The sequence below is a fragment of the Anthonomus grandis genome, chromosome 14 (genome assembly GCF_022605725.1).
Source record: "Anthonomus grandis grandis chromosome 14, icAntGran1.3, whole genome shotgun sequence".
In the NCBI taxonomy this organism is placed as follows: domain Eukaryota; kingdom Metazoa; phylum Arthropoda; class Insecta; order Coleoptera; family Curculionidae; genus Anthonomus; species Anthonomus grandis.
The window spans coordinates 8,249,392-8,263,290 of NC_065559.1; the positions used below are offsets into that span (position 1 = coordinate 8,249,392).

Here is a 13,899-nt window from a genome sequence, read left to right on the forward strand (position 1 = left end):
TTGCAAAAAAGAAACAATTTTACGTGTCTCCGACTAGTTTCGCCGGTTTATCCCTATCTAAGCTCCATTCCCCATTAAGGGTATATAACTTCATGTGTGTGCATGTCTTTTTTTTATTAATATTTTTCTTAGTGGTTTTGCTTGATTTTTTTTTATGTTTTTACATTCCTGTTCAAGTATAGGTTCCTTTAATTTTGGCTCATAAATCTTTAAAATGTATTGCAACAGGAATGTAAATAGTTGTTAAAGTTTTCCTCTCTGATCGTTTGTAACAGCTTCATTGGGATCTTCTCAGGTCTGGTGGCTTTTTTGGCTTTTGCAGATTTTATTGCACTCTTGAGAATGTCTGGTCCTCTGCCTATATCAGTGTGGTGATAGAAGTTGGATTCATTATCGCCAATGTCGGTCTATTATCACCAAACAGCTTATTTCTGTATTTGAAGCATCTTCCAAGCACTTATTTTTCAATAGTGAAGAATTATTATGTTAACCGCGCCATCTAATATGTTCTCTATGAACCTTCTGCTCTCCTATTGCTTTTACAAAAAAAAAGAAAAAAAAAATTGTAGTAACACACCATCAGGTACCATGGCACTTTTAGAACTTCTCACATAGATGTCACATACAGTGCTTGTCAACAACCGAATGTTAACAAATAAAAATAAATAATTAAAATTGAAAACAATAGTAATAAATAGAGGGTTTTTGATATGTAATCAAATCCTGGGGCCTGTGCCTGTTACCACTTTTAAACCTTTGTAAGTGTACCTTATATTAATTTTTTAAATTTTTTTCTGTGTCTGTTTGTCTTTTGTTCGGAACTATTTCCTTTTAGTACCCCCTGATGATGGACACCACTGTGTCCGAAACATGTAGGGAATTTTAAGCTAACTAAATGTTTAATAAATAAGTGGAGGTAGACTGAAGGATTTTCATTTTACCTTAATTTATTTTTCATCTAAGATATTGTTGCCTTGAGTGTCTACCAGCAGATTTTTATTATATTTTATGATATTTTGAAAACTGGTATAATACCCTCTACATTTTCTGATTATTTTGGTATTTTTTGTGAAAAAAAGGCCTTTTACAGAAATAAATTTAAAAACTGTACATACAAGGAGCAATGGAACAAATTAAATAAATTATTACCTCCTAAGCAAAAACAAGTACCGGAAGCCTTAAAGAATGTTGATGAGTTAAATAAATATTTTATTGAGAGCAGTAATATTTCTAGTAAAGTCAAATCAGAAGAAATAGTTAGTTTTCTAATCGTCTACCAATATTAAATAAATTTTCTTTCAAGAGATATTTGCAAAATTCTACTAAATATTAGATCACAGGTTTTGGAATGGATAATCCTAATATAAATTTAGTTAATCTTTATTGTACTTATTTAATTCCTTATATTCTGCATATAGTTAATAAGTGTATAATTAAAAACTACGTCCAAAATTTTGAAGAAAGCATTTGTGGTGACGTTACCGAAAGTGAACAATTCAAATAGTTTTGTTGAGTTCAGATCTATTAGTATTCTGCCAACCTTTTCAAAAATTCTTGAACGTATTCTTGACTGTCAAATACGCAAATATCTTAATGAAAATGATTTTTTTGCAACCCAAACAATCAGAGTTTAAAAAGAATTATAGTTGTGCCTCTGCAATGTCTGCAGAGGCACTGAAATGAAAACATAACTGACAAGAAAACATATTAAGAGCCTGTGATAACAATAGGATTACGGCATTGGTCTTGTTGGATTACTCGAAGGCTTTTGACTTTGTGAGTCATAAAATTTTAAAGTAAATTTTTCAGTTTGTCGGGCTTTCTTACGATGCCATTGATTTAATTAGCTCCTACTTAAGTAATCGAACACAGCGCGTTAAAATGGATACTCGAATATCTGCTCCTTTAATAATACAAAATGGGATGTCTCAGGGTAGTATATTGAATCCATTATTTTTCATCATGTAAAGCATTGCTGCTATCATTTATATGCAGATGGCACCCAGTTGTGAGAAATTTAAAATTTAATATAAATATTAAAATAGCGGATGGTAATATTCCGGCAATATATAATAAATGCAAAAGTTTGGGTCTGTCGATTGATACTGAGCTGCGTTTCAGGTCCCACGTGTCTGATATTCTTAATAAATGTAGTTAAAATAAGAATGAATTAAAGACAACAAATCAAACCTCCAGTTTTTAATGGTTTCATTAACAATAAACTATTCGAACAAATAACATTTCGTACTTTATGTACAGAGTGGTGCGATTTCGACTGTTTTAACAGAAAACTCGTATTTTTCGAACAGATAGAAAAAAATTGAGTTAGATGTCATGAGCTCAAATTTTGCAAAAAAAAATTAAAGTTATCAAAATTTTACTATGTCAAACTGTTTGGCCGCTAAGAGGCTTTCCTTGAATTTGGTCGATTTCGGTAATTAGCCATAACTTTTTTGCTATTAAAGATAATTGACTTCTGAAAACACTTTCTCAAAGTATTTTTTAATGATAAATATATTTATGTTATATATTTTTATACAGGGTGTTTCATAAAGTTGATATTCCAAAATTTTTTTTTCCCTTGGAACACATATTATTTTTTAAAAATTCTTAAAGCCCTTCCTCTTTTCAAAAATATATAACACCATATATCTCATTTTAGCTGTTTCCGATATTTCCGATATTACATTGTCATTTTTCCATTTTTCAAGTCTTTTAATTTTTATAGAACTAGGCTTTGGTAAAAAACAGCACATGTCATATGTGACAGCCAGATAGAAAATTGTTTATTTCTCCTGTCAGTAACATATTTGAATTTGCTGTATTTAGAGCTATATAGTGCTCAAATATTTAGAGAATTTAAAAAAAAAATTATGAAAATTACGAATTATTTTCTGTCTAATGAAAATTCCGAGGCAGCCAGTGAATTATATTTATATACCTTTCCTGAACGTCGTCAACCAGATAAAAGAATATTTCCAGTGTTAAAATTAAATCTTGTAAAGCACGGAAGTTTTAAAAAGCCAAGGCCCAAAACTTATGCTGTTGATGTTGAAGCTAAAATTCAGGAACTTAATATAATAGGTGAGGTTTTAGATCATCCTAACAAGTCTCATCGAGCAATAGCAGAGGAAATAGGTGTTGAGAAAACCAGAGTTTTAAAAACGCTTAAAAAGCACAAATTTAAACCCTACAGGGTTAGGAAAGTTCTTCAGGATGGCGACTTTCAGAGAAGAATTGCATTTTGTGATTGGTATGTCAATAAGTGCAGATTGGACGAGAACTTCCATTATAACATTATTTGGACAGATGAAAGCCGAATAGACACTTCAGGAATATATAATAGGTATAATTCCTATTACTGTACTACAGAAAACCCACATGTTGTAGTATGCGCGAACAAACAGGGACGGCAATATTTGGGTCTCAAGGTAGATGCACCATTTTTGGAAAATTTACCATTAGCGAGAGTTCGAAACACGTATTATCAGCAAGACGGTTGTCCTTCGCACAACGCACGAATTACGACTGATTTTTTAAATCAGGAATTTCGGGATCATTGGATTGGTACTAGGGGACCTATATTGTGGCCTGCTAGGTCTTGCGACCTAACGCCGTTAGATTTTTTTTAAGGGGGAGATTGAAGGATTTAGTTTTTAAAGGAAGAACTATCGAAACACGGGAAGAGTTGACACAAGTAGCGACTAGGCAAGCTTTTCGTGCTATTAGACCTCTTGAGCTTATAAACATTTGTAAATTAGTTAGAAAAAGGTGTTTATTATGTATTCGAGAAGGAAAAAAATGGTTCTAGTTTGTAATATTAGTTTATAATTATTATTAAACTCTGTAAATATGCCTAGAAATTATTGTTAATTGCTTTATTTTTTTATAATATGTCGAAAAATATTAAGTTTACAATCTAAGTGAAGTAAATTTTTCCATAGCCTACTTCTATAAAAATGAAAAGACTTAGAAAATGAAAAAATGACAATGTAATATCGGAAATATCGGAAACAGCTAAAATGAGATATATGGTGTTATATATTTTTGAAAAGAGGATTTCAAGGGCTTTAAGAATTTATAAAAAAATAATATGTGTTCCATAAGAAAAAAAAATTGTTGGAATATCAACTTTATGAAAATATATAACATAAAAATATTTATCATTAAAAAGTACTTTGAAAAAGTGTTTTCAGAAGTCAATTATCTTTAATAGCAAAAAAATTATGGCTAATTACCGAAATCGACAAAATTCAAGGAAAGCCTCTTAGCGGCTAAATAGTTTGACATAGTAAAATTTTGATAACTTTAATTTTTTTTTTACAAAATTTGAGTAATTTTTAATCATATTTTAGTTTAATTTAATTAAAATAAATAAAGAAAATACCCATATAAAAAAACAGATACAAAAAAATACAATGTGTAAAGAGAGAGTATAAAAATACTCAACTCACGTACTTTCTACCATAAAATTCTTATGCTAGACTATACCTAGACTGATACTTTTCATACAAGAATGACATCAATTCTAATGAGCCAGCAGTAAAATGTGGATATTTTTTACGTTATTGAAAAGAATATTCGATATTAATCCAAGGGATATTATTATAGAATATTAAATTAGGGTGTATTTATACTTATGTATTTATTTTTATTTGCTCTTTGTGTGTGTGCCTGGCATATTTTGTTTGAAAATTATTTTTAGTAATAATTATGTATTCTTTTAGATTGTGTAGGATTAGTACATGCATGTTAATACTTATTCGTTAGTTTTAAATATTACTTGAAAACATAATTTCAATTATTCTTTAATAAAATATTCCCTTTTTCTTGGGTCACAATGGTAAAGACTGCACTAAAGAAGTCTGAATTTGTAGGCATTTTATTTTTATATATAGTTTTTTTTTTAATTTAATTTATAATTATTTTGTGTCTGCAAATAAAAAACATTTATTATTATTCAAGCTGTCGTCGCTTCCTATTTCCTTATTGCTTTCTGCCAGTTGGAATTCATTGTATTGGGTGCTATTTTTTAGTTTTTTAATTTTGACTTTAATGTCGGCAACCCGTGGGCTATGGTCAGATTCAATCTTAATTCAAATTCAAAAATATTATTAATTGTTTAGTGTAATTTTTGTTTTGTTTTGGGAAATATGTGAGTAAACAGTCAATTAATTTTATTTTAATTAAGTCCTTAAAACCTAATTGTTCATACACTGTTTGTTAGGCTATTCTAAGTAATGATAATCTTCTATCTTAGTTATTGCATATATGTTGGAAATTATCTTAAAATACGAAATCTATATTTTACAAAATTTATTATTTTTTTTTTGTGACCTAAAAATCTTTTATGCTTCTTCCTAAGTGAGTTGGATCTGGGGTCAAATAAAACTCGGGTTTTAGATTTTAATGCGCCTGTAAAGTATAATGTTTATGGACAACGAGTTTTTACTTTTTATCGCCCTGAGGATGGCCTAACATAGGCCGAAACTCACTTAGCAAGAAGCAACGTTTTAAATACTTGGTCGGTCTATTTAGACCCCCTCAGGTGCCCGGCTACCTAAACTCCAACAACATAAAAGAAGTTCTAATGACGAGAGCCTTTTAAAAGAAATTTGATAAGCCGCAGAGGTCCCACTGCGTCATCACAATGAAAACTTATTGAAATAACCGCGGTAATTTTCGTTAAAAGAAATTCGGCTGCCATCGGAACGAATCGTAACATTCGCCGTAGATTTTAATCATTAATATAACTCGGATGTTGTGGAATAAATGAATTGGACTTAATGTAACCTTTTGTTACCTAAATAGAAGCAACTAAGAATTCTTTAAAAAAAAAACACTTACTGTACATATCAATATTCCTTTTTCAGCTTTCCTAAACCCGTTAAATACTTGTTTTCGTTCCTGTTGGTTCATCGAGCCGTGCAACTTAAATAATTCCACATCCAATACTTGTTCTTCGGCGTCGCTATCGTCCAGCTCGATTTCGTCCAATAATAAAACGTCTCCAACTTTTAATTTTCCTTTGTTGCAAGGCATATGTAATAGGTAACGTTTGAATAGTTCATAATGATAGTCCACCATTTGGGTGGTAGCCATGAACACGAAGGTTTTGCCTAAGAAAATAATGGAAATATCGTAATAATGGAAACATAAGGTCTTAATTTTAAAATTTCAAACGTACAAGGTCAGTTTTCAGGATATTTCGTCTAAAAAATTGTTTGTTTCAGGTAGGCCGCCATAAGTGCAATTTATTTTAGAAAAAAATACTGTGCTGTTCATAAGTTATAAGTGAATTAAATTGTATTTTTATTAAAACACCAGGTATTGCCCGGTACATAGTGCAACAGTATTACCTGAAATTGCTCCTACTAGTTTGGCAATTTTTGACTGCTTAAACATAAACATAAAAATAAGTTTTTGGTGTCTATGATTTTGTCTGATCTTAAGTAATCAGCCTATGGTATTTTGGATTGATATCCGTTCCGGAGTAAGCCAGCAATCCTCAAAAATTTACGCAGTTACATTTTTGGGCGAGAAAGTAGATACTGCTAGGTGCAATATTATTTCATTCTTCAGACTATTCACAGAGAAGAGATCCACAAAAAGAATTTTTATCATGTTTTCGCATAGCGAATACTTATAAAGGTACGGTAAAGGCTGCGTGAGCTTGACCCAATACAAAATACAGGGGCGATCAGATATGAATGTCGCAGTGACAAATCAGGATTTATATAATTTAATTCAGGACATCGTAAGACAAAACGAGAAAATTTAAGAGGGAAATCTTATGATTAGGAAGAAGATCAAAGAATTGGAGCTGTTAAGACCGAGATTTTGGAAAAGTCAAATTGGAACAAGTGGAAAAAATGACCAAAAAATATAATATTGTTGTTTATGGTTTGGAAGAATCAGTCAACGAAACTGAAGATATTCAGAAATTCTTGGATATCGTCAACAACAAACTGAAAGTCCAGTGCCGCAGTAACGATATCAGAGATCTCTTAAGGTTTAGAGAGGCAAAAGAAGGAAAGCAACAGCTTAAAGCTTAAGTTGGATGTACTGAAAAATTGCAGACAGCTAAAGGGCACTAACATCTATATATCTCCTGAATTAACACCACAGGAATATCAAAACAGTAAGATCTTACGTGACTACCAAAAAAAGGCCAGAGAGAGTAATCACAGAGCTTATATCAATAAGCTGTGTCTGGATGGCAAAGAATATACTGTAGCTGACCAAAAGGCGAGAAATCTTAAATCAACCCTGTCTGAAGGAAAGCAGGCCAACAGAGTTTCTGACAAGGAAGACGTTGTTAAAACACCAGTGGAACATCAAAGTCAGTTACCATTCCTGAACCGGCACCTAACTTCAATAAGCGACCACTGACTTCCATTTTTGAGCAACAAAGTAAGCGTTCAACTCGGCAAACAGTTAAAAAGTAAATAAGGTACTGTAATTAACTACTGAACAATTTAGATTTAATTAATTTTTTTATTAATTAGGTTATAATATTCGTGGCGTATAAATTTCTGTTTGGTTTCTGTTTATAATAATATGGTACTTTTCGGATCTAATAGTTTTTTATCGTGAGCAACAGAAAAACAGTTATAATAATAATAATTTTTATTGTGGTCCACTGTAAACATAGTGTAATTGTGAGTAGTTAATCTAATTTATTTTGGTATTCCGAGCATTGGTTCATTACTTCTTTATCAAAGGGATTTTTTTAGACTGCATTTCTCTTATTAAAATAATGATAAAATAAGTTTGAATACAATAGTATAAGCATTAAGAAGTGGAGTAGGCTAATGTTTTCATGCGCACATATGTCGCTGATTTTCGGTATGATTTAATTGGAGTATCTGAGAACTGGCTGCATAGGGATATTGCTGATGAAATTATTAAATTGCAAAGCTATAATCTTGTTAGGCAGGACCGTATGGGAAGAGGTGGTGGTGTTGCACTTTACCTAAAGTCGAGTATTCATTCTTGTGTTCTTTCAAGGGAATCAAATGATTTTATAGAACATATTTGGGTTGAACTTGAAGTAGGAAGGGGAAGGATTTTAACAGGTTATTTATATCAACCTCCTAAGGGGGACTTAAACTTATTTTACTCTAACGTTGAAAACGTTTTGACTAATTATTTCTCTATATTTGACTCAATTTTATTAATGGGCGATTTAAACGTAAACTTTTTAGATAATGCTCTTGTGCGAGATTACTGAGGTGTATGGTCTTCAACAACTAATATCTGACCCCACGAGAGTATCAAATACAACCATGTCCTTAATTGATTTAATATTTTCTAAGAATGAATTGATAGATGATATGTGGATATGATAGTGGAATACGAGATATAAACATATCGGATCATATTTATCAGTTTATTGCTCTTTTAGGTTGGAGGCACCCAAGCCAATTCAATCTAATTTCACTTACAGAAATTTAAATAACATCGACAATAATCGATTTTAAATCGATATGATGTATATTCCTTGGCATTTAATGGTAAATAAATGGCAAGGTAGATTTTTTGGTTCAATCTGTATTTCAGGTTATGAACTTGCACGCCCCTTTGAGTACCGTAACTTGTAAAAATAAACCTTATAGTCCTTGGATTACTCCCAACATTAGACTTATGCAGAGGCTTCTAACAGGGCTTTAAATAAATTTAGCAACTCGAAAGAACAAGCAGACTGGGATAGTTATAAGCAATACCGCAATCTTACTACCAGTGCAATAAGAGCAGAAAAAAAAGGCTATTTGACCTACAGATTCGGGAACTGTACTAATAAAGAAGCCTGGCAAGAACTAAAAAAACATAAAATTTCTCATAAAAAAAATAAACAATTGCCTATATCCTTACAAAATGTGGATGAATTAAATAATTTTTCTACCAGCATAAACAATAACAATACAAATAGTCCAGATGAGGAGTTTATCAGGTTCTTTAAAGAACGCAGAATTACATCAAACGAGTTTCAATTTAAGTTTATAACACAAAATCGGATTTGAAAATTCAGCTTTAGCATTGGTCGCTTATTGGCCATATAAGTTGGAACTTTTAAAAATTAAGAATTTTTCCAATGTTTTAAATTTATATTTTATTTTTGTACATCCAATCAATAAACATATTTATAAGTAAAGAAAAAAGCATACCAGAATTTCAACCTTATTTTGTTTCAGACAATAAGAAATACTTTAAATTTTTGTGCTGGACAGAATGCTTGGAACTTTTTATAAAAGATGCATTTTACAGGCAGTCTTTGACACACCAGTGTACAAGCGGGTTCTTTTTATTTACTTTATTTTGTGTTACCATGGGAAAAGGCAAGGCCTATTCCAGCGACATTCGCCAAAGAATTTTAGATTTTTACCATCAGGGTGTTAGGCAGCGTAATATTGCTCAAAGACTAAACGTTCCTAAGAACACCGTGTCACAGATAATTTAGAAATATCGTATATTTGGAAATGTGGTACCAGCTAAAAGCACTGGAAGACCTAAAGCCACGACTGCCCGTGTAGATAGGCGAATTTTAAATGTTTCCCAGAATGACCCATTTTTGTCATCCTGCATCTCTGCAAGAACGGTAAGAAGGCGATTATGTTCTGGTGGACTTAACAGCTACAGGGATATTTTGCGAAATATAATGGAGCCTTACACATTTGAGTCTATGCCAGTAAATTTTGTATTCTAGCATGATAACGATCCAAAACATTCGTAAAAATTGGTAAAAGAATGGTTGGACCAAGAAAAGATCACAGTTTTAAAGTGGCCGGCCCAGAGTCCAGACTTAACATCTGGATCTCAAAATTCGGGCATCTGGAACAGTCAAAAATGCTGATGAACTATTTCATAAGCTTGTTGAAGCCTGGACTCACATTGACAGACAAATAATTGAAAATTTGATTGAATCAATGCCCAGAAGAATGCAGGCAGTAATTAATGCTAAGGGTTAATACCAAATATTAATTATAATATTATGGTTTCAATAAGTTATGTTTTATGTCGTTTTTGAATAAAAATCATTTAGTTCCAAGTATTTTGTCCAGCTTTTTTTAAATTCTGATTCCGAACTGCTACTGGTGCTGAATTTTTATCAACATTTAAATTAATTAACACTAGTTTTTCGGGTACAACAACTTTATAAAAGAAAATAAAATGCTAATTAAAAGGCACACAAAATATAATAAATTTTCAAAAGTTCCAACCATTATGGCCAATACTGTATCTTGGAAAATGTAAATTTGCGTTTAAACAATAATACTATATCATTTAAAACATCTGCTTAAAATTTAGGGCTTATTATCAATAATAAACTAGGATTTAAAAAACATATCACTTTTAAGTTAAGAAATGTTCAAAACTGTTGTCTAAGCCTTATTTATGGTGTAAGGAGGAGATACCACATATCTATCAGTTAACTGAAGCAAACTGGTTGAGTATGCACTACCGACGAAACTTACATACACTCTGTTTTTTTATAAAATTCTTAAATGCACCTCCATATTTATTTAAAAAAATCAAATTTCCTACGGATGTGCATATTCTTAACATTAGACGGAAGGATCTTCTAACTATCCCGCCGCACAATAAAGAATTATGTAAGAGGTCTTTTTCATATTCGATTGCCCATTATATAAATAAATTTAAGATTAGCCAGTTTGCTTCCTTCGAACTAGCTTTTAAGCTTAGCACTTTCTAAATCAAATACAGCTCTGATGTCGGATTCGGTATGTGTTTTTTTTTGTTTGTCGAATAATCTTTAACACCAACCTGAATGAATCATTTGAGTCTCTTTATAGGGTAGTTTTAAGTATGGGAGAGATCCTTTCTCTATCATTCTGGTATTGATGTTTTTTCTTTTGGTGCAAGCTCTTCTTTACGGCTTAATGTTGATTATGTGATGAAATTTATTATTAAGTGTATGTAATCTGTAGTATTTGCTAAGCAATACCTAGGCTTCAACAGAATTCAGGCACTATTTTATTAAATTGTCCTGGAAGTCTGAATTAATGGCCTGTTAGTTACCATATAAGTATAGTACTTATGTATAATAAATATAATTTATAATGTATTATTTTGGTAACTAATAAACGTATTATTATTATTATTATTATTTTAGCTGTAAAAGGCGACAGACCCATAAAATATTGGGTTTTTTGGAATCTCCTGTATTACTATATTTGTGTGTAAAATATTATGTCCCGTTTGCAATGAAACACCCTGTATAGGTGACAATATCGCTTTAATTATTGAACTTGCGAACGTTTCAGAATTACTCAATATTTTAACTCACCTTTTTGCTTAGCTTTGGATATTAACAAAGCGGACAACATCACAAGCCTCTGCTTAATAAAACTCAGAATAAATGTTTGTTTAACTGTGTCAGGTATAATCATATGGTCGGGATTTGTGGTTTCAGATTCGTCAAGTGCATCAATGAAAACGTGATCCTTCATAGTAAAGTCGGCCAGTTCAGCGATTCCTTTCGTTAGTGTGGCTGAAAGAAGTAAAGTTTGTCTTTGTTCACTGTTTTCACTTTCTTCTTTTGGTTTTTCTCCTTTGAGCATGGCCATAGGGTCATAGGAAGAGTGTTTTTTCTGGTTGTCTAGTTCCTCAACGAGCCTGTAAAGTCCATATGTAAACCCTTACTTAATTAAAAAATGTACAATTGTTTACCTCACAATATCCTTTTTAAATCCCATATCAAGTAGTCTATCAGCTTCATCCAGAACTAAACATTTTACATGTTGGGCATTGAATGCTGTTGTATGTAAAAGATGGTCCAAGAGTCTTCCAGGAGTGGCAATTAGGACATGAACTCCTTTTCTCAATTTGTCTTTTTCAGTTTTCCTGTTTTCTCCGCCACATAAATGGCTGACAATTATCCACTGAAAGGTCTTGAACCGAAATAAATTTAATATTTTTCAGCAACATAATTGCAATGGTTTGCTTACATTTAACTTTCCGAATAGTTCATGAGTCTGCAAGGCTAATTCCCTTGTAGGAACAACAATAATTGCTTGAATACCATCAGTTCTCTTTAATTTTGGGGTGATATTGACAAGAGTATTTAGAATGGGTATAGCATAGGTTAGAGTTTTTCCTGAACCTGTTTGTGACCTAATCTAGAATTGTAAAAAAATATTGATGTATGTTAACATATATTTGCCTAGTTGGTGAATAGTGAAATCTTCTTAAATGAAAAGATAGTAAATAGTGCTTTAAACGTTTAATGTTCATTGAATAATTACGTTATTTTTAATTGGCTTGCCAATAAAACATGATTGAATGAGATTTCTGCTGTTTTTTTACAGAACAATATAAAATTTTAATAACACTCTATTATATCTCTAATAAATATATATTATAGCACACTACAACAGGATAAATTTCTTATATACTAGGGTTATCCAAAAACAATTATAACACTGTAAAATTCAGTAAAATTATAGATATTTGCATTTATCCTTAGGCGATTATTGCATCATTAAATATGAAGATAATGTCAATATACAAAGAAGTCTTTAGATAGCAATTATATTGTAATAAAAATAAACCTCCAGTTCAACTGCTTTTCTCTGAACAAAATTATAGCAAATCTACAAAAGAAATTGTAAAATAGTAACTAATTGATAAAATATTGCATATATTTAAATCATTGCTTCTATTAACGAAATAGTGTTCCAGGCCTCCCAAGCATTGAAGTTATTTTTGGAACAAATCTTAGAATCCATAGATTTAAGTTAAGTGACTAAAAAATAGGGAAATAATGGGCCCTTTATTTTAAGTATTTTATTTAAAGAACCCGTAAAAATAAAATTAACGATTCTATGTATTATAAAAAAAGCTTTAAATAAAATAAAGTAATATGCAGTATTGCTGCCTCTTGCTCTTATAACTGCCCTGCAACATCTTTGCATACTTATTTAAGCCTTCATTTCCGACAGGCAACTTGTATAATAATAGGAAATTCTATACAAATTGTTTAAGTGTTAAATATCTTGTAATCAGATTCTGGACATACTCAAAAATACCATTTCATTCTTTTGTAAGTGCTTCAACTGTTGCTGGTGGACTTAATCTGCTTTTAACAGTCCTTCCGAGACCATCACATGTGTTCTATTGGATTGAGGTCTGGTGACCTAGCTGGCCATCATATCAATATGTATATCTTGGCAATACGGCGAACAAAAATGACGCAGAATATTCGCTAAACGGAAACTATTTTCACTGTCACAAGAGAGTAGTTTTAAGTTCCAAAAGTGTCTTAATTTTTTTCTCCAGAATTTTAATGTTCATTTAATACTAGTAATCCTAGAGCTGACCTGGAGAACCTTTTGCTACCTTATGGACTGTAAATGATGGTTAATTTTGCTACAAGAAATTATGCTTGCCTTAATAATATTTTTATAAATATTGATACATTAGACTGTTGTAGGTCTTTTGATTTCCATCATCGGTCTGATCATAAAAGCGTAATATATAATTTTATTAGGGTAAATGCTGAACTGAGTTATAACACCAGAGCTAATTATAGACCTATAACTTTTGAGATACTTGAATTTGCTATGAATAAGAAATATCCCACAATAATTCTTAAAAGCTTTGTACTACAGCATAAAAAATTTATAAAATTTCTGTAGAAAAAAAAAGCTTTTGACGCCTACATAAACAATTCTAAGAGGCCACAGGTCACTATGTGGAATATTATTAAGTCTAATTTAACTTAATCAAGTTAGAAAAAAGATACTTAAGTTAAAATATTGCAAAAGCGGAGACTTTGATATATCCCCAGAAATTGTCAAAGGCCTTAAACATATATATATATTAGTTGTTCCACAAACCAAACTTATTAATCATTGCAATTTGGCTGGAGTTTTTCCT

The 13,899-nt window shown here is 31.3% G+C and overlaps 1 protein-coding gene across 1 annotated transcript in view; it reads right to left on the bottom strand.

Moving 5' to 3' along the window:
- Positions 1-13,899, bottom strand: part of LOC126744683 (probable ATP-dependent RNA helicase CG8611) — a 37,310-nt gene that overhangs the window by 19,663 nt on the left and 3,748 nt on the right. The window contains exons 2-5 of the mRNA XM_050452194.1: positions 11,970-12,140; positions 11,692-11,912; positions 11,309-11,637; positions 5,848-6,119 (exon numbers count right to left, since the gene is read on the bottom strand). Coding sequence (XP_050308151.1) covers positions 5,848-6,119; positions 11,309-11,637; positions 11,692-11,912; positions 11,970-12,140 — 993 coding nt within the window. The remainder of the gene's footprint in view (positions 1-5,847; positions 6,120-11,308; positions 11,638-11,691; positions 11,913-11,969; positions 12,141-13,899) is intronic.